The sequence below is a fragment of the Amblyomma mixtum genome, chromosome 5, assembly GCF_055824585.1.
Source record: "Amblyomma mixtum isolate Tamu chromosome 5, ASM5582458v1, whole genome shotgun sequence".
NCBI lineage: Eukaryota > Metazoa > Arthropoda > Arachnida > Ixodida > Ixodidae > Amblyomma > Amblyomma mixtum.
Window position 1 is genome coordinate 134,842,407 of NC_143016.1, and position 23,739 is coordinate 134,866,145.

General features: G+C 52.3%; 1 protein-coding gene across 3 annotated transcripts in view; it reads right to left on the reverse strand.

The window, feature by feature from the left end:
* Positions 1–23,739, reverse strand: part of LOC149343828 (secernin-2) — a 123,650-nt gene that overhangs the window by 4,653 nt on the left and 95,258 nt on the right. For 2 of the 3 annotated variants that reach the window (XM_089546064.1, XM_089546065.1), the window contains exons 4-7: positions 8,220–8,419; positions 7,104–7,307; positions 3,313–3,410; positions 735–896 (exon numbers count right to left, since the gene is read on the reverse strand). In XM_089546064.1, the coding sequence (XP_089402190.1) occupies positions 735–896; positions 3,313–3,410; positions 7,104–7,307; positions 8,220–8,419 (664 nt within the window). Of the gene's footprint in view, positions 1–734; positions 897–3,312; positions 3,411–6,155; positions 6,254–7,103; positions 7,308–8,219; positions 8,420–23,739 lie in introns of all 3 variants that reach the window. The other variant, XM_089546063.1, reaches the window with a different exon arrangement.

The window sequence follows — 23,739 nt, forward strand, 5'->3', positions numbered from 1 at the left end:
GACTGCTCCTCATGAAGTCTGTAACTCAAGGTGTCTGAAAGGTACCTAAGACTGCTCTTCATGATGTTTGTAACTGAAGGTGTCCGAGAGGTACCAAAGACTGCTCTTCATGATGTCTGTAACTCAAGGTGCCCGAGAGGTACCAAAGACTGCTCTTCATGATGTTTGTAACTCAAGGTGTCCGAGAGGTACCAAAGGCTGCTCTCAGAGGATACGCCGAAGTGGTGGTCTTAGGAGTAACTCAATGTATTGTGTCGCAGACAGAGGGTTGCTCAAAGGATACAGCAGTGACAGTAGATACAGTACAGCTAAGTTCCTTTATCCAGGATGGTCGTGATAAGCAAGAGGCTGTGAAGTTTCAGACCTATCCGACACCTGGTGGCAAGACAGATCAACAGTCTTCGCAGATTGTTCACTTTAACTACAGCAAGTGATGTCTGAGCCAACCATTTGCATGTTAACAGAAACATAAATAGCACAGTTGTGTGGGATGCAAGATAAAGAAGACTTTTTTCTTGCTGTTTCTAGCACTCCAGAGCTTATCAAATGCACTCTTGCTAAATTTGTCACTTGAGCCAAGCCCAAATATAACTACCATATGTTTTTCTGTGTTCCATTTATTCTATTCTTATTCAATTCCTTCATGCTATGGAATTCCTTCATGGTTCCTTCATGCTGTGGAAATTATAATTTGCATTTCATGCTTGAGAACCACAGAATGCGGTAAAGTATACCTTTGCGGGGTCGTGCTCAAAAACAGGCGACACAATGTGGCGTGAAGGACGCACTTGCTCGCAGAAGATGAACGGCTTAAACACCGAGCGCGCTGGGTCTGGAGTGCCTGTGAACCAGTGGCAGCAAAGCCTCTGGCTTGAGACAGGCGTAAGCACAGAGACCTGTGAGAGAATGAGACAACGTGCGCACATTCCCATTTGACAAGTGCGAACATCTCAACATCCCTGTCCTAGATTCAATATTGTTACTCACTTCATGAGACATTATGCCAGCCTGAAATACCTTAATGCTCAACACAAGTGGTGGCAAAGAGATGATTACATGCTAGCTTCTGACGAATGGGAACAGCATGGTACAGGAATGAGTTTTCCACCAACTAAGCGTATCTTCCAAGTGCACACAACAAGGATATGCACTGTGGGGACTCGCCCCGCTTCATTGCCTTTAGTTTGCTCCTCTGCGGCGTCCTTACTAGCTACCTTCACTAACAAGGGAGGGCGCCGGCGTCACAGCACCACGGACAGCGTAATTGCTGCGCATGCTCGGGAGACAGCTGCCTCTTCGGCTTGGGGACTCGACGTGCACTGATGTTTCAGCCCGGCGTTCCGCTCTCCACCAGTGAGGCAAGGCCTAGTGAGAACATTTTTCTCTTTTTCTCTCACGCTCGTCCAGTCCACCCTCGGAGTTTCTACCCTGACCTAGCATGGGCGAACATTCGCTCATAACCTTGCTGGTGAGTCGGACGACCTCGACTCCTTAGTGTATTTTGTTGCTACCGGCGTTATAGTAGTTGCCGTAATAAATTACTTGTTTGTGTCAGCCAGAGTGTCGTTCTTTTGTACCGCGTGAGAGCAAGGCTCTCCACAGTCTGCGAGAGCTTGGCAGCACACGCAATCACAATGTGGGGTTTGGTGGTTTGGAATTGTGTCAGTCGTGGTTTAGCAGGGAAAACGCATTTATCTCCCCAGAAAACTCCACAGCGCATGTAAGCCTGCAGGCCTTTGCTGCCATGCGTATTTTACTATCACACAACAACTATACCATATATGCCGTTAAACCATATGCGAAAAAAAAAGTTGCACATATTAAAGGCCCTAATGGTGTCGCACAACAAAACATGCAAAATGATACAGCATAGACGAGAGGAAGTTGTGTACAGTGCTTCTCAAAAGTTTCCATGTCACTTCAAGTGGAATGAGAACAGTTGCTCTGCTCTGCCGTGAAGCTTCTTTTGTGCTTCTGGCACTCGACATATTTGAGACAGCGAACAAAACTGGCCCTCCATATACATTTCAAAGCTCTCTGAAACCAGCCTGCAGCTTGCTCTGGCACAGTTTTCTGAACATATCAGTAACAGTTTTTCTAGTGAACTAAGAAACTGAATTTCTAAATGCATAGTTGGCCTGCTCCATATTGTACACCTGTTATGTGACACATATTAGCAACAACCACCAAATTATTTGACAAATCGTAGAAGTAACATCACCAATTTTGCTTTCTTCTTGCACTGACATGACATAGTTTTCAGTTACCACACCAGCTTAACCAGCCGCTGATTAACATCTCAAAGCGCTGCTATCAACTCTTCCCAATTAGCTAACTAGTTTTCAAGAAGGCTGCATTGCTCTCCGCAGCATTCAGTGCAAGCCAGGTTGCCAAAATCTTGGCTACAGCTACAGCATCTGCTAACTAGTTTTCAAGAAGGCTGCATTGCTCTCCGCAGCATTCAGTGCAAGCCAGGTTGCCAAAATCTTGGCTACAGCTGCAGCATCTGCTAACTAGTTTTCAAGAAGGCTGCATTGCTCTCCGCAGCATTCAGTGCAAGCCAGGCTGCCAAAATCTTGGCTACAGCTACAGCATCTGCTAACTAGTTTTCAAGAAGGCTGCATTGCTCTCCGCAGCATTCAGTGCAAGCCAGGTTGCCAAAATCTTGGCTACAGCTACAGCATCTGCTAACTAGTTTTCAAGAAGGCTGCATTGCTCTCCGCAGCATTCAGTGCAAGCCAGGTTGCCGAAATCTTGGCTGCAGCTACAGCATCTGCTAATTAGTTTTCAAGAAGGCTGCATTGCTCTCCGCAGCATTCAGTGCAAGCCAGGTTGCCGAAATCTTGGCTACAGCTACAGCATCTGCTAATTAGTTTTCAAGAAGGCTGCATTGCTCTCCGCAGCATTCAGTGCAAGCCAGGTTGCCGAAATCTTGGCTACAGCTACAGCATCTGCTAACTAGTTTTCAAGAAGGCTGCATTGCTCTCCGCAGCATTCAGTGCAAGCCAGGTTGCCGAAATCTTGGCTACAGCTACAGCATCTGCAAAGAGTTGCCAAGCAAAAATATCAACTACTGTTGTCGACCTCATTCAACTCATACACGCATCCTTTAAAGTCTGCATGCAAATGAGCAGCAGGAAATCAGCACCAGGCTGTGCACATCCCTTAGAAACGCTGGGGCTGGATTCACACATGCTCTCTTTGGACTGCACATGCACAACCGGTTATCAGGTCAAGAACAACGAATCGAGCTCCACAGAATCACCACAGCATGGAAGGACGTGTGGGCACACCAACCACTTCATCGTTTACCTGACTGGCAGCAGTTGGCCGCTTGTGGTCAGTGCCCCGACAGATCCCGCTATCCTGATCCCTCAGCACTGTTGTCATTGAGCTCACGTCAAAGTCACCTGCCAACATAGAGGGTGACAGGTGAAGACTACAAGCAGAACAACCTTTTTCGAACAATGACAATAGATTCATTCCTTCCTTCCCTATGGCGAGGTTGAGGTGTCCACCAAGATATGTAAGACAGATATCGCAGCATTTCCTTTCTTGAAAAACCAATTTGCCAATTTTATCTTCACGTAGCTTAAAGCGCGATTGAGGTGCCCACTGTTTCAAGAGGGCAGAACTAAAATATTTCCCTTTAATCTCTTCTTAACTCGTAGGATAGTTAAACCCTTGTTTTTTGCTATCCCCAATACAATATGATGGATGGGTAAAGAGTTTTTCACTATTTTCCGCCAAACTACACACAGCGTTAAACTGCTTCTCCCAGTACACTTCCAAACTTGCTTAAGCTCCTATCCCAACATGGCAAGAATTAAACGACACTGCAGCAAGGAAGCACGGTTAGGACGAATTAACACAAACACGCGAGACCTCACATGAAACAGTGAGAAGTGAAATAGCTTCCATGAAGATATTACAAATGGTCCAGACGCGGCCACATGAACACAAATATGCCGGCCCGTGAAAAAAACTCTTGCATGTCCATTGTACCATATCACATTCAGCACTGCTGTGTGCTTCAGTTCGGGCTATATTTTTTCGCTTTTTACTTCCACAGGACAGTTGCCTGCATCAAAAACATGCATAACCAGGACAACGTTGGATGAAATACCTGTGTGATGCCATGTCTTTTCGATATGCTTATTAAAAATATGCCCAAGGAAGGCCACAAGGAGAAGGTATTACGTACATGGGGACGCACTACACATCGCCACCTAACAAAGGATTGTGCCTAATGAACTACGGAATAAGCAGTAAATGCCTGCAACCTATCATAAATCTGAAAGATACAGCCGGAAAGAAACAAGTCCTCTGCATGTTCAATAGTGGCATTTACGAAGGTCACAAAACAAAAGGAAAACAGCTGAAGAGGAGGACATGGTCTGCAACCAAAAGAAGGATTGCAAAATGAATGAAAACCAGCTTCTTCAAATCAAACATCTGAAGATAGTGTTTTGAAGAATAGTGAAGAAGAGAAATAGGGACCATTGTTTGCAGTGTCTCCAGTGAAGGGGGAAAGAAAAAGGGCCATGCAAAATTCCAAACCACCAAAGACGTAAATGTGGCCGCGTTGAAAAAAAAGCTGTCACCTCCCTCTGAAAACAAAGGCAAGCGCTAAGCAATGTGACAAGCAATAAGCTGCCCGTGTAAATCTAAAGTGAAACTTAAACTTTGTATCAACATAATATTCACTATGCTGCTTCACGGTACTCCACCAAAAGGCTCAAATGAACAAATCATTTTGAAACGGTGAAACTGCAGTTCAACCACTATTCAAGAACACCACAGAGAAACAATACAGCCTTCTTTCCACATGGCTGATTCAAAGTCGTAAAAAGTGAACATCCTTTAATTTTCTTACCTAAGTGTGCCAGAGATATCGTAAAATGATGAACAAACAAAAAAATAAGTAAAAACGCGGACTGAATGAGCGTCCTGCCTTGATACTAAAAATACTAAAGCTAACAGCATGCTTCTGCCAGCACAACAATTAGGCTGGCTGAATTGAAATGCTACAGCATCATTTGTGAGCCAAGGCGATTATGATGAGGTTAATTAATGTGGCAGGGACGGTAAGAAAATGCAAAAATGACATAACCAAAGCCTTACATTTAGCTAATGCACTAAACACTTTTGCTTTCCTGATGAAAATACAGTGGGGGTATGCCAAAAGAATTACGGCTAGTAACGCACTAGTTGCAATTAAAATGAACTTTGCATTAATGCACGACCACTTGTCTTTTTTTTTTGTGCTCCCAAGAAAAATGCTTCTAGCTCTCATTGCTGACATTTTTCTTCAAACATCGCAGGCTGCAAGGCAGTTATGGCCAAGGGTTCTTAATCCAGTAGCCATGTGCGGGAAACAGCCAAAACCAACTGTCCTTTCTGAATGTAAAGTGATGTGAGGTATGCAGCTGCTCTGTAAGCATTTCTGGCTATCCAGCATCACAACAAAAAAAGTACTCAAATGCTTGATGCCTGATTTCCAGAACTTCGTTATATTTTGCGGTCCTTGTTTTGATTATTGGACCGATGTACCATTGAGGTTAATTTCCTGACACATTATTGTCGTCATCATCATCAGCCTGACTACGCCCACTGCAGGGTAAAGGCCTCTCCCATCTCTCTCCAATTAACCCTGTCGTTTGCCAGTTGCAGCCTCCTATTCCCACAAACTTCTTAATCTCATCCACCCATCTAACTTTCTGGCGTCCCCTGCTATGCTTGCCTTCTCTTGGAATCCACTCTGTTACTCTTTAAGGACAGTCTGTTATCTTGCCTTCGCATTACATGCCCTGCCCAAGCCCATTTCTTCCTCTTGATTTCAACTAGGATATCATTAACCTGTGTTTGTTCCCTCGCCCACTCTGCCCGCTTCCGATCTCTTAACCAGTATTGTAGTATACGCCAGTTATCTTCCATATCTTGCATTCTTAAAAATCCTCTACAAAAGTGCGCTTGTATGCCAGAGGATCGATAAAAGGCCAGATGAGAAGCAGAGTGGCTGAGTGGATGGCGCACATTAGTACTTTTCTACTAAGCACCCGCATGCTTTAGCGAAAGGTACCACTGCTTCGACCAATGCATCATACACAACTGCTAGGAAGTAATGCCTCAGAGGTGAGGTGAGGAGAGTGTACCTGGCTTCCTGTGGACACAAAGGCACCCAAGGACATGCAAATCCCGCTAGGCTTGTCCCTGAGCACCCTCATCATTTCCCGTTCACCAACGCCTTCCTCTACAGGTGCAGGAAAACAGAAAAGAAGGACGCAGAAATGAGAGGGAAAACCTGAGTATCTACACGTTAGAGATATCTACTGGCTTAGCAATTACTCGCACAAAACAAATTACTGTACAAAGCAAACGCATCAACATGTTTGCAGAGGTCAGTATGTGAGTGCAACGTGTGTGCAAATGAAAACTATAAGATGCATGAGGGGAGGGTATTCTTCCACAAAGCGAGCCTATTATGCATGTTTTGATGCAGACACACTTCAAATTAAGTTCCAATATACATGCCGTGTCACTTGTTCGCTTTCTGGCTTCGCAGTGAGGTTATCCTAACATCGTAACAAGCGGATAACCTGTTATGCTGGAGTCATACTGCATTTTCTACTGCGAATTTCATCCATGTTATGATCCCAGCTTTGGATAGTCTAAAAAATTTTTGCCAGAAACACAGTGACCACAAAACTGAAATTTCAAGATTCAAAAGTGAGGTTACAATCTGCGAGAGAGATCCCCAATTAAGACAAGAAAAATTGTGAGTACGCAGCAACTTGCTAATGCCACTTGCCTCAAGCAATGCAATTAACAAAATGCGCCGACAAAACAGAGACAGCAGTGACAGCTAAACTCAATATGTGTCAAACGCTGAAAGTACCTTCATAGATATCAATGCAATCCAACAGGCGTGAGTTTGTAGTAAGAAATTCAAGAAAGGGATGCTAAGAAAGCAGGCTCACGCAGCACAAAAACATCTTCACATTTGTATCTGACAATGGAAAATGAAAAATAATAACTAGACTCAGGTGTGCAGCAAGGGTGGCAAAAAAAAAGAAAGCACAGATAATGTTGAGGGGGCCCACCTTTCGCAGACAGCTTTTCAAGAAGCTTCTTTCCGCAGGTGTAGCGGTGATCAACATCCCCATCGCTGAATGCCAGCCTGAAATTGAGCTCTCCCCGACTGTCGTCCCAGTATCCAAGCTTCTTGGCTTCCTCCTTTAGCCCCTGGCTGCAAAGGTCGATCTTCGTCTCAATAGAGAGGCAGTTGGAAATGTTTCTGCAGCCACCTGCGCAAGAACAGAAGGTGGAATGGTGTGCAGTCAAAGAATCTGTACGACAACCTTTGCAATTCACATACACTGTCCTCATTGTTTTTGCTATGCAGAAATAATCTCAGGCACGCACTACTATAAAGCCCAAATCCATGTGCTGCCAAGCTACCCATCAGTTTTTCATATGGCTTGGCTTCTTAGGTAGATTACCTAGAGCTAGGGCTCAGAACAGTATAAGACTAAGAAGTACTTGCAGTTGGGCTTGTTGGTGTGTATTCGGGAAAGACATGAGAGCGCAAAACGGCAACACAAACGAGTAAGGGAACAGAACGAGCGCTGCATTTTCAACAGGATTTATTCAGGGAAGAACATTTATATAGCCTCTACCCTTATCCATGCTCTTAATCACAGTTGACAAACATTCACAGATATGCATCAAGAAGCAGCATTTCAATATGGCGAAGAACAACTGATGTCATTGATGCAATTGTCACCGCGTTTTTTTACATAAAAGGCTGCCACGAGCTCACGTTCTGTCTTATCTCAGCTTTTCAATAGCAGTTTACAATCCGATAGTGAAGGCTTGCAGGCTATACGCTTCTCTTTCAAGCAGTTGTTCTTTGCCATAGTGAAATGCTGTTTCTTGATGCATATCTGTGAATGTTTGTCAACTGCGATTAAAAGCATGGATAAGTGCAGATGCTATATAAACGTTCTTCCTTGAATAAATCCTGTTTAAAGTGCAGTGCTCGTCCTGTTCCCTTACTTATCCATGTAGCCATTTCTGCGCTCCCATGTCTTTTCAGAACAGTATGCCCAGAATTCCAAAGTTCCCAATTTGACAGATGCAATTGATCCGAGACTAAAACAGTTTCACGTGGAACTACATCCTGAGGCTGTCAGAGCTTTGCTGCGCTGTTAGCTCACTCTTGATGTTCTCAGCAGCCCAGAGCTTGCCGGCCGTCTCGAGCACCCAGGCCTCAGTCCGGTCAGCGATGAGGAAGCTGTTGTGGTAGGTGAACGAGGGGTCAGTGTCTGAGCAGGGCCCACCCTGACCATGCTTCTCCAGCAGAGAGACGATGATGTCCAGGGCTTCACGGGCACTCTTGCCCCGCTCCAGTCCCAGCCTGAAGTGAAGAGAAGGGGAGGAAAGTTCAGTTATTGACACCGAACAGTGCACTTTGCAAAACAACGAGAAGACAATGCCTCAGCACTTCAAAAGTGCATGCAGAGAAGGTCAAATACTGTGAACATGGCAAGTGGCCTTGGATAACGCCCAACAGACGCCACCAACTGCATCATCCAATCACCATAGTGTTCGTAGGCCCTTCTGAAAACGGTTCTGTTGTGCTCCTCAACAACTGAAGCACTCCTCTGGAGAGACCTACTATGTTTATCAAGTCTCATTTCAATGTTAGTATTTGCAGATAATGTGTCACCATCACAAGTTAAAGGGCCATGTTTATTCTGATGACGACATGAACCGCTTCTAGCTACTATAAAACAGCAGGAAACAAATCTTGTGCATGAAAACATGTTCCGATAAATTTCTCACATTCTGCGCACCTAATTCAATGCTCATCTGAAACAAGGGAAAACATGAATAAGACCATGTATGCCGTTCAAATAAAAAATTAAAGCGATTCAGATATGAGTACATAGGCAACTTGCAATGTGATCTTCCTCACACCCATTTTCCATATGCATGCAATGCACCACGCATTTTTTTTTAAACTTTATTCATGAAAAAAAAGCAAGCAGTCAGGATTTCAAAACATTTTTCAATTGCCGATATGGAGCGAAGGGGTTGACATCTTTCTAATCCACCTATAAGACTATCTTACACTACACATAATGACTACACAACAAAGCCTTAAACAAAATAAAGTGCACTAACAAAGCAGTACACAATTACAAGTACAGCACGGTGGTAACAATGGAGTAATTGCAGATAGAGCACAGACACTTCTCGATCTTTATCTGTCGAGCAGATGCTCGGTGGGGGCAGGTCGCTTCGCGGGAATGTCTTCCTGGTCGGATGGCTCTGCTACTCTGGATCGCTCCGCAGAGCAGATACCGACATCCAAAGAATTAAGACTGACTGACTGTGGAAGTTTCCCTCGTTAGGGGCTTACACATTTCTCGCTTTTACAGCGTCAGCTGACAGAATAACATGCAGCCTCATCGTAATTTGGCAAATATCAAGTAGAGTGACATCAGCATCACGCCGCGTGCCCTTCAGAGAAAGTGTGTCGGCCCGTGCGTGTGCTGTATATATGCGTCAACACAGCGAGACTCGACTGTGGGCCAACCATCAATAAATCGCTCGCTAGAAGACGGATCACCCGTTGCAGTGCCCGGAAGAATCACGCAAATGCAAGCATGAGCGTGACCATGTTTGATGGCATGAAATTATCTGTGCTGTTCAAGCTGCACACCGCAGTATGCACTACATCAACCTAGGGGACTGTCGGGGCATATGATCTGTGAATACGACTCCATACTCAAGCATGCACAGAATCACACTACAGTAAATTGGAAGGAGGGGGGGGGGAGGGGGGGCGGAGGGGCTTGATTTCGGCAGGTGGGGGCAGCACTGTCAGCGCACGCTGAAAAACCCCACTGGGTATAATTAGACACTTTTAGAATTGGGTGACGCCATCGGTCAAGGGAGATGGGGGAATAGGTTTATGGTTTATGGGGTTTAACGTCCCGAAGCGACTCAGGCTATAAGGGATGCCGTAGTGAAAGGCTCCAGAAATTTTCACCACATGGGGTTCTTAAAAATTGGGTGACACTATTGGTTAAGGAAGAGGGGTGAATAGCGGTGCGCCAGTGTGTATGCACAGATCAATAACGGGCGTAATTGCTATTCTCCTACCAATCTAACCGATAGGGTCTGCCTATTCTGAAACTCAGCCGCCGCAGTGGCTCAGTGGTGGTGGTGCTCGGCTGCTGACCCATAAGACGCGGGTTCGACCCTAGCTGCGGCAGTTGAATTTCTATGGAGGCGAAATTGTAGAGGCACGTGTACTGTGCGATGACAGCGCACGTTAAAGGATCCGAGGAGGTCGAAATTTCCGGAGCCCTTCACTACAGCGTCCCTCATAGCCTGAGTCACTTGGGACGTAAAACCCCCATAAACCATACCAAACCTATTCTGAAACTTCCTATTAATCTGGATACTTGCACTGTGGAAAACCTGTTCCCCCCCCCCCCACCCCTTTTGTTTCGATGCGGCCGACAATCTTCATCACCGTGCGTCAAGACAGCACCGGCTGGGCGAGGAGGGAAGTCTCCCTCATGGGGGAAGCGGTAGCAGCGACGGGAGCGCCACCTCGAAGGTTACGCGGAACTCCGCGGAACCGGTGAGAGACTCTTCGAGACCCGGCCAGCGTCGCGAGCGGTTACAGCCGCACGCTCTCGTCACCTTCAGCGGCAGGCGCACGGAGGATCCGTGGTGCCTTGCCGCGGGCGGGCTCGTTCCAGGCAGCAAAGCGAGCGCAGCAAACACGTGTTCTCGTCACCTTCCTGAGCAGATGCTCGGGGATGGCTTTGCCCCAAAAATGCCGCGTACGGGACAACCCGGCCGCCATTGTCGGCGCATAAAAACGTTCGCCGCCGCTACCTCTGAAGTCGCGCCCCTGCCCCAGTCGGTAAGTCGGAAGCACTTCTTCGTAGCCTTGCATTTCCGAGGAATGCTTTGTTGAGATTGTGTAGCTAGCTGGCCCGCTCTGTGCATTAACTTCAAATGTAATAAATAGCCTATGAGTGTTAACGCTTTGTCATCCCTCCCTTTATTCCCTCGAGCACGAACCCCCCCGGTTAGCGAGCGGAAACGCTGCATCCGCGGAGTGGGAGTGTGGGGCGGAAGGCTGTTCCCCATAATTTCCGCAGCACTACGGGGTCCTTCATAGCCCACATGTCACTTCGGGGCACAGAAACAAGCGCTGTGTCATGTCTGTCAGACTGAAGCGCATAGAAGCTGCTTGCCGCATCGGCCGTTGCGATTTGCGCTAGCGTGCGATGCGCACCGAAATGCCAACGTTGAGTATCACGTGCCGCGCGGTGCCACATCTGAAAGCGAATCCGCCAAGGCTTCACAGACTCGTTCCCTCGCATACGCGTTCCACCCCTCTGCACCATTTGCATCACTGCGATGTGGTTCTGACATTGCCTCAGAATGGCGTTCGCCAAGGTAATGGTCGTCCCTGTAGCTAATTCGATCGGGTAGCGTTACCGAAGCAGGGGAGAGAAGAAGAGGAAAAGCTTAGACTTCGTTCATTCTCATAAGCACAGAATGGTTTCTTTCAGAAGGGAGAAATAGTGACGAGAGCACGAGAACCACAGCTCCTCAGCAACATCTCCTCTGCTGCTGCTTCGAGAATGTCCACAACCGCAGCGTCCTGGTGTGTCGCCGTGGCTATAGCCTGATAGCGTCGAGGCCCGGAGTGGGGGGTAGCGGCTCTGTCACGCGACCGTCCTGTGAATCACATCGCGTGGCCTTCGCAGCATCTGCTTGGTGAGTCAGCAATGCGTGGCGTCATTGAAGCACCACGCCCGAGAACGCGAGCTTTTTTTGAACAGTCGCCAGGTGGCTGGATCGCAGACCTTCACGGATTTCGGCACAGCTAGGCACGCTTTTGTCGGAGCGGCCGTCGGCGTGCAAGCGTTGACGCGAATTCGAAGTGCGGCGCGGGGCCTAGGATCCCTCGGATCACGATGCGACTCGCTTTTCAATGCGTTCACAAAGGAGAAGCGGCGCCGCTATTCTTGCACAACCATCTGTGTAGTGACTGCGATGAGATGGTCTAGCGACGCGGGCTACTTGCAATGCGTGCCACAAATAAATGGGACTGTGCCAAAAGAAATCAATGACAACTGCAAAGACATCGGCATGCTTTGGAATGAGGCCTCTGCTGTAACTATTTTCTTCAGCCGGCTAAGAAAGGATACGAGGTATACTGACAATGCGCTGTCATTAGATTCGTAGTTAAAGAGCGCTGCCTTCAGGATGCGTGCGGAGGCGAAACGTGGCGCATGCGTACAGAGGTGGGTAGAGACACCAAATTTTTTTGTTGTATCTCTGGGTTGTAAATAATGCGTAGCGATTCAGTGAGCACGGAACACCATCTTAGAAGCATGAACTCGCATTATATAATTAATAATCGTATTATTTGTACCCAGCAGTTTCGGTTTCGGTTCGTAGTTGCCAGGCTCTTTCATGACGTCAAAAACCAGACAATGCGTTGTCACGTGGGTCCGGAAAGCCGTGACGTCGTGTAGGCATGTCGTCTGCTTGACACGCACGTGGTGCGCGTAAACACGGAGAGCCGGGCGGAGGGCAAGTCGTACAGCTCCGAGTCGGAAAGAAGAGTTTTATTTCGGCGAAGACACCGATTATGAGGAATCGCGGGATGACGCAGACGAGGAAGAAGACGCCGCGGTTCGAACCCCGACAACCACTTCGTTTTGATCCGCTGGCCAGCGATTCCGAAGAGGAGGCAGGCGTCAGGCCCGACGCAGCTCAGATTGTGCCAGCGAACGCCGAGCGTGTAGGCAACGTCAAATGGTAAAGGCGCGTTCACACTACGCCGACGATCGGCCGATTTCAGTCTGGCGATGGTCGGCGGCAGCGATTTTCGTGCCGTCGGCGCGTCTGTCACACTGCGCAGACGCCGACCGAGCGCCGGTCGTCGCCTGACGAGCGCATCGCCGTCGCGTCGCCGAGATAGCAGCCGTCGGCCGACCCGTGTGTCACACTCTGCCGACAACAGCGCCGACCTCACGCCGACGTTGTCCCATCCCGACAGCTCGACGCTGCTTCTTCGTGCGCGCTGCTCGTCTGCTAGCTCCGTTGATGAAGGCGTCGTGGAAATCGAACTTATCTTCTATTATGGGACGAGTTCGCACTAAAGCGATGTGAATAGTAGGCCTTTTAATATAGCACAGTCGACTTCCAAAGCGCCGTCAACTGCGGAAGCGAGACCACCTAGGCCAAGCGACGACTAGGGCAGCCTGGGACCTGCGCGCAGTTCAGGCGCGTTCACACTAGGCCGACGGGACCCCGAGGTCGACGCGACAGCGACGCCGACGGTCGCGTCGGACAACCTGGTCGTTCCCCGACTAGCCTCACACTGCACCGACGACGACGACGACGCCCCAATGACCAAGCGTCGTCCTAGTTGACAACGCCGCCGACCAAAACGAGACCCGTTGGCCGACGTGCCTTGGGCATATCGGTGGCCGAGCGAAAACATTCGCCGACCAAAAACAAGTAGCGAGCTCAGAGCGCGCAGTGCAATCATTATTTAGACAAATAATGCACGCGCAGCAACATTCAACAAGCCATATGGCCACTTGGCCGACGCGCCGCACTGATCGTCGCTTGCGAACTGCCGCCCCACTGCAAGCAGGGACACGGAGCGGTGAGCATCGCTGCGCCGCTCTACCCAAGCTCCGCCCGCAACCGGTGTCGCACTTCGCCGCCGTACAGCAGTCCCTCAGAAAGACTGCTCGAGCAGCGACAAAGCATGCCTGCTTATGTTTCGAGCTTTCGGCAACGTCATCGCTCGCGGGCGCTCCGGGCGACGAGCTCTTCTGCTGCCTGGTTGCCGTGGTCGTCGCTAGGCCTATAGCCTCTTCCGCATCGAAGTCGCAGCGGCCGGCTCTTCGGAAGTCGCCTGCGCTATAATAAAAGGCCTACTCTACACATCGCTTTACTGTCAACAGCACCATCTCACAATAAAATAATAGTATGGTAAATCTCCACGACGTCTTCAGCAGCGAAGCGAGCGGGCACCAGGCGAGCCGGACCGCAACGTCGGGCCAGCGGCAGCTGCGAGGCGGTTGTGGCAAAAGGTTTGCTCGTATCACAGTCGTTACCTTTGCCAGCAGCTCAGTATTCGTCAGCGATCCTCAAAAATGACACATTTTTCACATTTCTTATCCCAGGGTTTATTATTTACGTCAAGAACACACTTTAGCTCCTTTTTATGACGCCGGCAGACGGGATCCAGGCTGGCCGGCCGGCCGGCATGCTCGGCGTACTTCACGTTCGCACAAGAAAATACATAACATCCATGATACTAAAGAATGCTTCCTACATTATAGCACGGGCAATATGCCTCTGCAAAAGTGGATCTTTCGGCAACGACATCGCCTGCGGCAACGCCGGGCGTAAAGCACCATCGCACTCGCGAGCGTGCAGAAAAAACTCGTGAGCACTCGTAACCAAGGTTGCTAGGCCGCGAAACCGCAAAACTTGGTCCCCTACGTCAGAAAAGTGTGCAGTGACGTAGGAAATACTTGCTTGTGTTTTCTTCTCTGTTCCTACGTCACATTGATGCACTAGCGATGGCTCAGACTTCAAGAGTGAGCATTTTCACAAACTTTAAAATGAAATTAAAATATGTTCTAGACCTCCCTTAAATTTAATACTTCGCTCTTATGGTCCTCACATACAAAGGAAACGTATGGTAGTCTTTTGTACAACCTTGGAATTTGATGTCTCTACCCCTTTAAGGAGTTTTACAAAGGGCCATCGGGACGCCAGACAAAGCAGGCAGTGAGACACAAGTGTTGAGTGGTCGAAGGAGCCGATCAGGGTGGACAGACTATGTTACAAACCGTCAGCTTTCTGCACAGCATGCACGATGGACTACATAAGAAGGTAAACCAAAATAATAGACGGCAGTAAACAGGTAATCCAAAGCACACGGGAAAAGCGGGTGCCTGTAAATCCTGCATGCGACACAAAAGACAAAATTAAGGGAGGCCCAGCTCCCTAATCCGAGTAGGAAACGTCTAGAGGGCATGGCTTCTTTATAAATTTTCCTGAATTTTGCGACAATGAAATTAAGAATAGAGATATAAAGTCGATCAGTGCGGGTATTCGCGTTATCCCCCTTTTCTGAGGCAAAAAAAAAAAGTTCAGGAAATAGTTATCAACACATAAATTATGGTGACTGTTTTATGACTGGAGATAATTAAGAGTCTTTTCCTTTATATACCGTCCCTGGCGAGCGTGTTCGTATACTTTCAAGAAACTAGGAGCGTGAAAACGACCATGTTGTCGCGCTTTAGAAGATCCACTCTGGAGCAGCCCTACCGTAAAATTCCGAGCAAGCATACCCCCCCCCCCCCCCCCCCTTCAAGTCGAAATCACTGGCAAAGTAGGGGTCTAGTGCACTGTAGTAGGGGGGACGCAATCCCGGAACGGCGCCAAAATTCAAGATGGCGACGACATTTTCCCGCCAGAAAAAAAAAAGAAACGCAGTGCACAGTGCGCAGCTAGACGAGAGAAACGAGTAGACTGCTTCGCGGCCACCAGAAGTGTGCACGTGACGTTGTGGCGTTTGGTGGCCTGCCGCTCACCATGGCATCAGCGGTAATCGTAACGTATTTATTCGAAAAAAAATGTACCCAGAACCGTCTCTACACGGTGGTAAATCGGCTCGCGAATGTAAAGAATATCGGATTTTAAAAACCAATAATAAATCACCGAATCCGTTCCGCGAATTCAAACCGAGTGTGAACGCTCAAAAGGATTCGTTCTGCACACGTTACACATTTACTGGCTGTAGAGCCCCTGAGCTCAAGACCTGCGTGCAACAGGCGAAATGTGTGTTCCCGCCGGCCTGCGAGCCATATGTCGACACGATCGCGTTGTCGAGGGCCCCCGCCGAGGTGCTTGACACAAGCACGCCACGTGCGGTCCTGATGCAGAGTCAGTGCCCCAGGGGTAAGAGTCGCGGGGTCAAGAAAGAAGCGGGGTTAAGACCCCGCCACTGCACTTTCATCCCCCCCTCCTCCTTCACAGAACGTTTTTCGTTTGAGGGCACGACCTCCTCGGACGCTCCGCGTGGGAAACTATGCCGCTTCTTAGGCGACGTGCAAGAGCCAAGAGAGAGACTGCGCCGGATCAGTGAAAACACTACGCTTTCCGAGCGGCCACACTTTTTTCTTTTTTTTTTCTTCTCCGCTTACGGTTGCACCGGCGCCATACCACAGTTCTTACATCGCGCAAAGAATATATACACCTCAGCAACTTGCAGAGTCGATCTGAACAGCGACGCAGAGGCTTTCTTTAGTGTGCGCGCTTTAGTTTCGGTTGGACCGTTCCGAAGGACGACAGCAAGATGATTTGTTTTTGCGTGTGTGCGTTCCTGCCTCGGTCGGCCAACTCCCTGCCGAAGTGCAGAAGAAGGTGCTCTGAAACGCGGTTCCCTTTGTTCTTCTCTTGCCTAAAATCGGTCACGTAAGCCTCTGTAAGTATACGGTGGGCCCGCCTAGATAAACGGCCACAGGCGACTGTTATGTCTTGAGAGCGGGCCTGCCCAATCAGCGGCGAGCAGAGGGACAAAAGAGAATGACGTGAATCTTGAGGGTTCTCGCCACGAGCTTTGATAAGGAGAGCTCAGGGCTTCACTTAGATCTTCCTTTCCCTTTTTGTCTGTCTGCACTGTATTAACCATGCTACTCTGGTCTACACAAAGTCTTTCGTTACGTCGTCATCCTTTGCGTCAATGCCAATCAGAAGACCGGGCCGAAACGGCAACGACAAGGCGCCGTCTCGAGGTCAGGCGCCTGACCTCGCTACGAAACTGCATCGAGGAAGTAGAGCCTCTACTCGGGCAATCTTCAAAAGCACTTCACAGTCCCTCATTATGACCTGCATGGATGCCCTGTGCGCCTTAACCGTGCAACATCCACCACCTGCTGTGGGTCGGTCTGCCCATGCAGCACTGACACCATGCAGTCAGAATCAGGCACGAGCCAGCAATGGGTCTCTCGCTGATCAGCGAAGCACCTTATGTTGCTCGCACACAGGGAATTCCGGGCACCACTGATCCGTTCTGTACTTAATTCTAGAAATTTGTTCCCATTCACAAATACACCCCAGTTGAGTTTCCCCTTCACGTGGCGACGTGAGGAAACACTTGTTGATGATGAAATCGGGTTTCTCGATAAATTGATGGTTCGGACTCGCGAACATTCACATTACTCGGCGGCAGGAAAAGAAGGTCAACTATTTGTTTACACGTAAATAAACAAGAAGAAACTAGCAACGAGAAAACTATTTACAACATGACTGAACCTTTGATTCGACGAAATCAGCCCCCGCTTAACCGAGAGCGCTTCGATTTAAGCCCTCTGTGCGGAGACAGCAACCAATAATAAAACAGGCGACACTTCTCACCAATCGATGATAAGGGAAAGGAAAATAAAGTTTCCGTCAGCTAATCAAAGACTGGGGAAAGGATATCAGCTAACAAGATACTAGGGAAAGGAGAGGTTCCCAGCACGCATACAAACAGCACCGGACTCACTGCATTCCGAGCCTCTCCTTCCTCTACGTTTTCCTTTCCGCACACTCAAGGTTTCTTATAAAAAAATAAGAAAGCTGTCGGTGAGGCAGGGGTCAAGCGCCCAGTGGCAGCTACAGCCTGACCAGGGGCCTCTTCTGAGTACCCGAAGCACAAACGACCCATTGGCGCCGCATCGCGTACCGATCAGCCACCGTACACCTGCGTCCTCACAGTAAGCTATGCACATGAGCAGAGCGAATGACTGACAGGTAGAGAAATGAGAAGGCTAAAAAAAAAAACGTCCACTGGCCACAAAAAGACGACTGCAGGCATTCAAACACTGCACAAGGCTGCGCGCTGGAAAGATATCTGTGCTGGGAAGGCAAGACGGAGACGAAAGCGTTTTGGCGGCGGTGCCGCCGGCAACACCGAGCCTCCGTCGTGCTTCCGCGGTTCCACGAACTTGGTAACCCTTCGACCAGGGACAGGTGCACATGTCAAAGTAGCTAGCTTGCGCCACACACACTGTGCTGGAGATTGAATGACGCATCATAAAGTTCAGCGAACTTCAAAACCCCCTTTCATGCATTAGGACAATAATCGACGCAAAGAAAACAGACACCCCAAACAACGAACTGATATCTGTACACAACCGCCACGTGGCAACAGCTCACTGGATCGGCAAATTTAGAATGTCCCTGAAGCAACGTTCTGTTGTGATTTCACACCTCCCGGCTTTGGACCCATTAAAGGCACAAATCATAGAGTGGAAACAAGACGCTACGCTAGACTGATAGCTTGCGCAACGGTGGTGGTAGTGGTTTATTTAAAAAAAAAAAAGTGAAGCAAAAGAGTGTTGCCGGCCGCGGCAATTGCTATCTAATATCTTAAGCACCCGAGCTGCAGCCGGCGGAAACGAAAGGGAAAGGGAGAGGATAGTGAGGAGAAGTATAGAGGGGAGCGACAGCGAGAAAGGACAGGGGAGAGCTTTGTACACTATTTACAAAATACAAAAGTAATCAAGTTCGCGCCGCTCGCGCGCTAATGTCCAAGCATTGTCCGAAAATAAGTGCGCGCGAGCGGCCACTGCGCACAATCACTTACACAAGAAGTAAAACTGTATGTACATAGCCGCACGCACGTAGCGTCCTGTCTCGGATTAATCGCGCGCGCGGCACACTGCACAAGCGGCCGGGGTGGGGCGCCCGGCCGCGTATACCGTCCGAGGTAGAACCCACGGAGCGTTCGTGTCACGCGTGCACTACCTGGCGTAGAGCAAGCGGGGAGTCAAGTCCGCCTGCTCGATGAACGCACAGAGGCTCACCATTGTTCTGTCACGGGTGCGCGCACTGCCGCGCGGCCACAGGAGCGCTTCGAGACTGTCCGGGATGATTCCCAGCGCCCTGTAGGCCGCGAGCATCTCGCGACGCGGCACTGCAGAAGCGGTACAGCGAAGGAGCATGTGCTCCAATGTCTCCACTGCGCCGCATTCAGCGCACGCGTCGCTCGACGAAAGTCCGTGGCGCACCCGTCTTTCCCCGGGCCACACGCAGCCGACGCGCACTCGGATGATCATCGCCCGCTGGAGGCGCGACAGTGAGCGCGCGCCGACGAGAGAAATGCGCTCTCCTCGCGCGATGCGAGGGTCCGGGTGTTGCTGACGGAGGTGGTCGTAGATCACCGCACGCACGTCTTCCAGGGCGAGCGGTTCGTCGCTGGGAGGAAGCTGATGTGCGGCGGTGGCGAGCTCGTCGGCTTGCTCGTTGCCGCGGATGCCGCAGTGACCGGGCACCCACTGCACGCGAATACTGCATCTGCGCTCCGCGAGGCGCTCAATGCGCTCGCGTAACGCGCACAGCAACGGGGTGCCACGGGCGGGAGTCTGCAGGCGGCTGAGGGCGGCACGGGAATCACACAGCAGAGCACACCTGGGTGGCGGCGGAGTAAGGGTGAGCACCAGGTCCAAACCCAGGCGAAGACCCAGTAGCTCCGCCGTGGTCGAAGAGCCCAGGTAAGCCACTCTTTGCTGGCGGTGCAGCTGCAGGGCGGGGATGGTGGCCGCTGCGGCGAGCGAGCAGTTTTCGCTCACCACGGAGCCGTCAGTGAACACAAGCAGATGGTCGCGCAGTTGCTCGTAGATGACGGCTCCGGCTAGCTGCTGCACTGCACATAGTGGTGTGCTGCGTTTTCCCGCAATGCCGACGATCTCTCGCTGCACCTCCGTCGTGAGGGGCCAGGGGGAGCAGAGGCCGTAGGGGGGCGTGGCGCGCGTCAGCTGGTCATATTCCTGCAGTGCCGCGCCCATTCTTGAGCGCGGGTAGTGACGAAGGCGCTGCAGTAGTTCCGCGCCGTCTGGTGCGCGGTGAAGGCGGTCAATGTGGTGCAGCGAGCGCTGCGTGGCCTGTAGCTGCAGCGGCCACGCGCCCGCCTCGGCCAGTGTCGCCTCGCATTGCGAGTTTCCGGGTAGACCGAGGCAGGTCCGCAGCGCTTTGCGATGCTGCACCTCCAGTGCCTTCCATGATGGTTTGCGCACCGTGACGAGGGGCAGCGCGTAGAGTATCGCCCCTAAGGCTGCGGCGTTGTAGAGGCGCAGCGCAGCCTGCTGAGAAATCCCCTGGCCCCGGGCGGTGAGCTTGTGCACAGCGGCTGTAGTCCTCTTCATCTGCTGGCAGGCCCTGGTCGCCGCGGGGCGGAAGGAGAGGCGCTGGTCGATTTCCAGGCCGAGGTACCGCACGGAGCTCTTCCACGGCAGCGGCGTCCCAGCCAACGTCAGCGGCGCCAGGCGGGCGCATCTGCGAGCTGCGCAGGCCATGGCTGCAGTCTTCTCCGCGCAAAGCGCCAGGCCGAGGCCCCGCAACCGGTCGCCGATAGCGTCAAGGGACCCCTGGAGACAGTCTCTCACGCTGGAAGCCTCGCCCGGAGGTCCAAGCACCACAGAGCGATGTCGTCCGCGTATATGGAGATGTACACGCGGTGCCGGTTGCCTGTGGGCAGACAGCCCGGCACCGCCGACATCGCCACATTGAAGAGGAACGGGGACAACACCGACCCCTGCGGCACGCCTAGATCCACCGGGCGGGGCTGAGAGAGAGCCGCTCCCACGCGCACGCGAATAGTGCGCGCGTTGAGGAACCCCTGCACATAACGCAACAGACGACCGGCCACGCCCGCCTCTTCCAGCCTCGCGAGAATTACCGCACGGTGGACGTTGTCAAACGCACTCGACACGTCGAGCAGCAAGAGCAGTGCTACCTGCCGCGCCGCCACGGCGTGCTCGAGTGCGGAGACAACGTCCGCGATTGAATCTGCCGCGCAGCGCATCCCGCGAAACCCTGTCTGACGCTCGTCGAACAAGTCTGCCTCCGCGGCCCGCGCATGCAGGCGTTGGAGCGCCATATGCTCCATCAGCTTGCATGCCGTCGACGTTAGCGCCACTGGCCGGTATCCGCTGAGCTCCGTGGGTGGGCGGCCTGGCTTCGGTATCGGGCAGACGACCGCTGTGCGCCACTCCTCAGGTAGCACCCCGCGTTCCCACACCAGGTTGAGCTGCCGCAGGAGGACTTGACGTTGTTCCGCGTCCAGGTTGCGCAGCATCTGGTACGTAACCCCGTCTGGCCCGGGCGATGAGCGGCGGGTGCAGTGGTGCAGCGCGTCGTTCAGTTCCGCCGCTGTGAAGAGCGCGTTGCACGGGCCGTCATCCGGGGCGGGGGAAGAGAACCTCGCGTCAAAACTGGGGCCCGATGTCGTCACTGCACTGCTCGCGGGACGCTGTGGCGCAAATCGGTCAGCGAACTGCTCAGCCAGCTGTTGGTTTGTTTGGCCGCTCGAGATGGCGAGAGCGGCCAGGGGCTGAGGGTTCGCTTGAGGTGTAGTGATGCGCCGCAGGGTGGTGAAGAGCCGCCGCGAGCTGCGATCCTTCTCCATCGTGTTGCAGAGAGAAGCCCACTGCCGTCGATAAAGCTTGTTGGAGTGACGCCTTGCCGCTGCGTCCAGCCGATTGTAGACCGTCCAGTCTTCTGGCTTGTCCGTCCGTCGCGCCCTGCGCTCCGCCTTGTCCCTTTTGTCGCGCAGATCGAGCAGCTTATTGTCGGGTGTTGGCTGACCTGCCCGCACCTCTGCGCGACGCGTGGCTGCGAGGGCGCTCCGGACAAGACTGGTGAAGTAATCGGCGCCGGACGCAGCGGCGGCGTCCACCTCTTGGCGGAAGCGGCCCCAATTCACGATTGCGTACGTACGCATGGGGCGCGCCTCTTTAGCAGTGGGCTCTATGGTGATGGAGAAGTGATCCGAGCCCCAGAGTGATGGTGCACGACGCCAGGTCGCCTCGATGCCGCTGGACGCGAACGCAACGTCGATGCAGGAGCTTGACGATCCACGCCGTCGGAAGGTGGGCTGGCCAGTGTTGAGAGGAGTGAGTCCCAGCTGCGTTGCTGTGTCATGCAGGTCGTCGCCGCGCCGGTCGTTGCGCGCACTGCCCCACGCACAATGATGGGCGTTGAAGTCACCAACTATGAGCTGGCGCGGGGCACAACACGACGACACTGCCCGAAAACACAGCGCGTTCCACGCCACAGCTGGGCGCACATAAACACTGGCCACTGATGTGTCAACACCCCCGACGCGCACTGTCACTGCCACGCACTCCTGAACGTCACTCGTCGCCGCCGCCGTGCCGACGAGCGCGTGCTGGACGTCGCGTCGCACATAAATGGAGGCCCGCGATTTCCCGGGTCGATGGGCTGGGTCGCCGCAGGGGATCGATGCACATGACTCCTCCTCACACTTCGTTGGTGAATGGTAACCGATGTAGCCGGGCAGCCGCCTTTGGGGCTCCCCATCCCGCAGCCGGACGTAAGTTTCCTGCAGCGCGATCACCTCTGGTTGTTCGGATGTTATGCGTGAGCGGAGCTCAGCGTATCGCGCTGCAAGGGAGCGGACGTTCCATTGCAGGACTGTGGGAATGCGGGGTACTGCCCGGCGACTAGCCATGTTGTTGGCTGTTTAGTGCAGGAGGGCCTGTCGCTCCCTCACAGATGCGGCGACCCTCGGAGCCCTCTGGCAGGAGCACGCTTAGTGCTCGCAGCGCGGCCTGCAGGCGCTCGATTAAGGCGTCGCGTGCGTCCAGAGGGGAGCCACCGGAGGTAGTCGGTGCGGGCCTCACTGGTGCGGTGCGGGAACCGGCCTGCTGCTTGGGATGCTGCCCCCGCTGCTTCTGAGGCCGGAGCTGCTGAGAAGGCTGCTGCTGCTGCTTGCGGTGGCCCGCAACCTGCGCATAGCTGCGCTTGCTTGGTTGCTGCTGTGCAGCCTGCGGAGCCGTTTCTTCGCGTACAACCGCGCGCACGGCCCGTCGTGAGAGAGGCACCTCTGACGAAGCCAAAATCGTGGCGACATGCCTCTCTCGTTGCCAGTGGGGGCATGAAGGGTCCGTGGCAGGGTGTCGACCGCCGCAATTTGAGCAGCGCGATTTTCCGCTGGTGCACGCTCCAGTGTCGTGTGGCGCACCGCAGCGGGCACAGCGGGCAGCAGCTCTGCAGGCCTCGGTGGCATGGCCCAGGCTGGAACAGCGGGAACACTGCAGTGGGCGCGGGCGGCAGGGCCGGACAGCGAGGCGCCGCCTGTAAATGAACACATGCGGCGGCGGGATCGGCGCCGCAAATCGGAGATGCAGCGTGCTTCCCGACAGCGACGCCGACGTCACTGCCACCGCCGACTCCACTGCGGCAAGCAGCTGGTCCGCTGAGCGGCGCGCGTCCACGCCGAACACGAGCCCACTGGACTGGTTGCGAGGAGCTGGCTCCCTGGCGCACACAGCCAGGCCACGGATGACAGTCGTGGCCAGAAGCGAGCCGAAGGTAGCTGCGCAGCCGGTGTCCACCGCCACGACGTTCCGCCGCGTGTTAACGCGAACCGCCAGCACGCCTGGGCGCGGGCCCAGCTCCTCAGCAATCTCCCAGCCCTGTTCCCTGCTTATGGCCACGCCGCGTTCCGCTGGCCGGAACAGGACTGTCCAGTGGAGCTCCTCATGGACCGCCACAGCAGCAGCAGCTCTCTGCAGGGCAGCCTTACGCCTTCGCTGTGCTCGGGTTGAAGCCTGGCGCCAGGGGATCAGGCTGGCGGTCTCCAGTGAGCATGAGGAT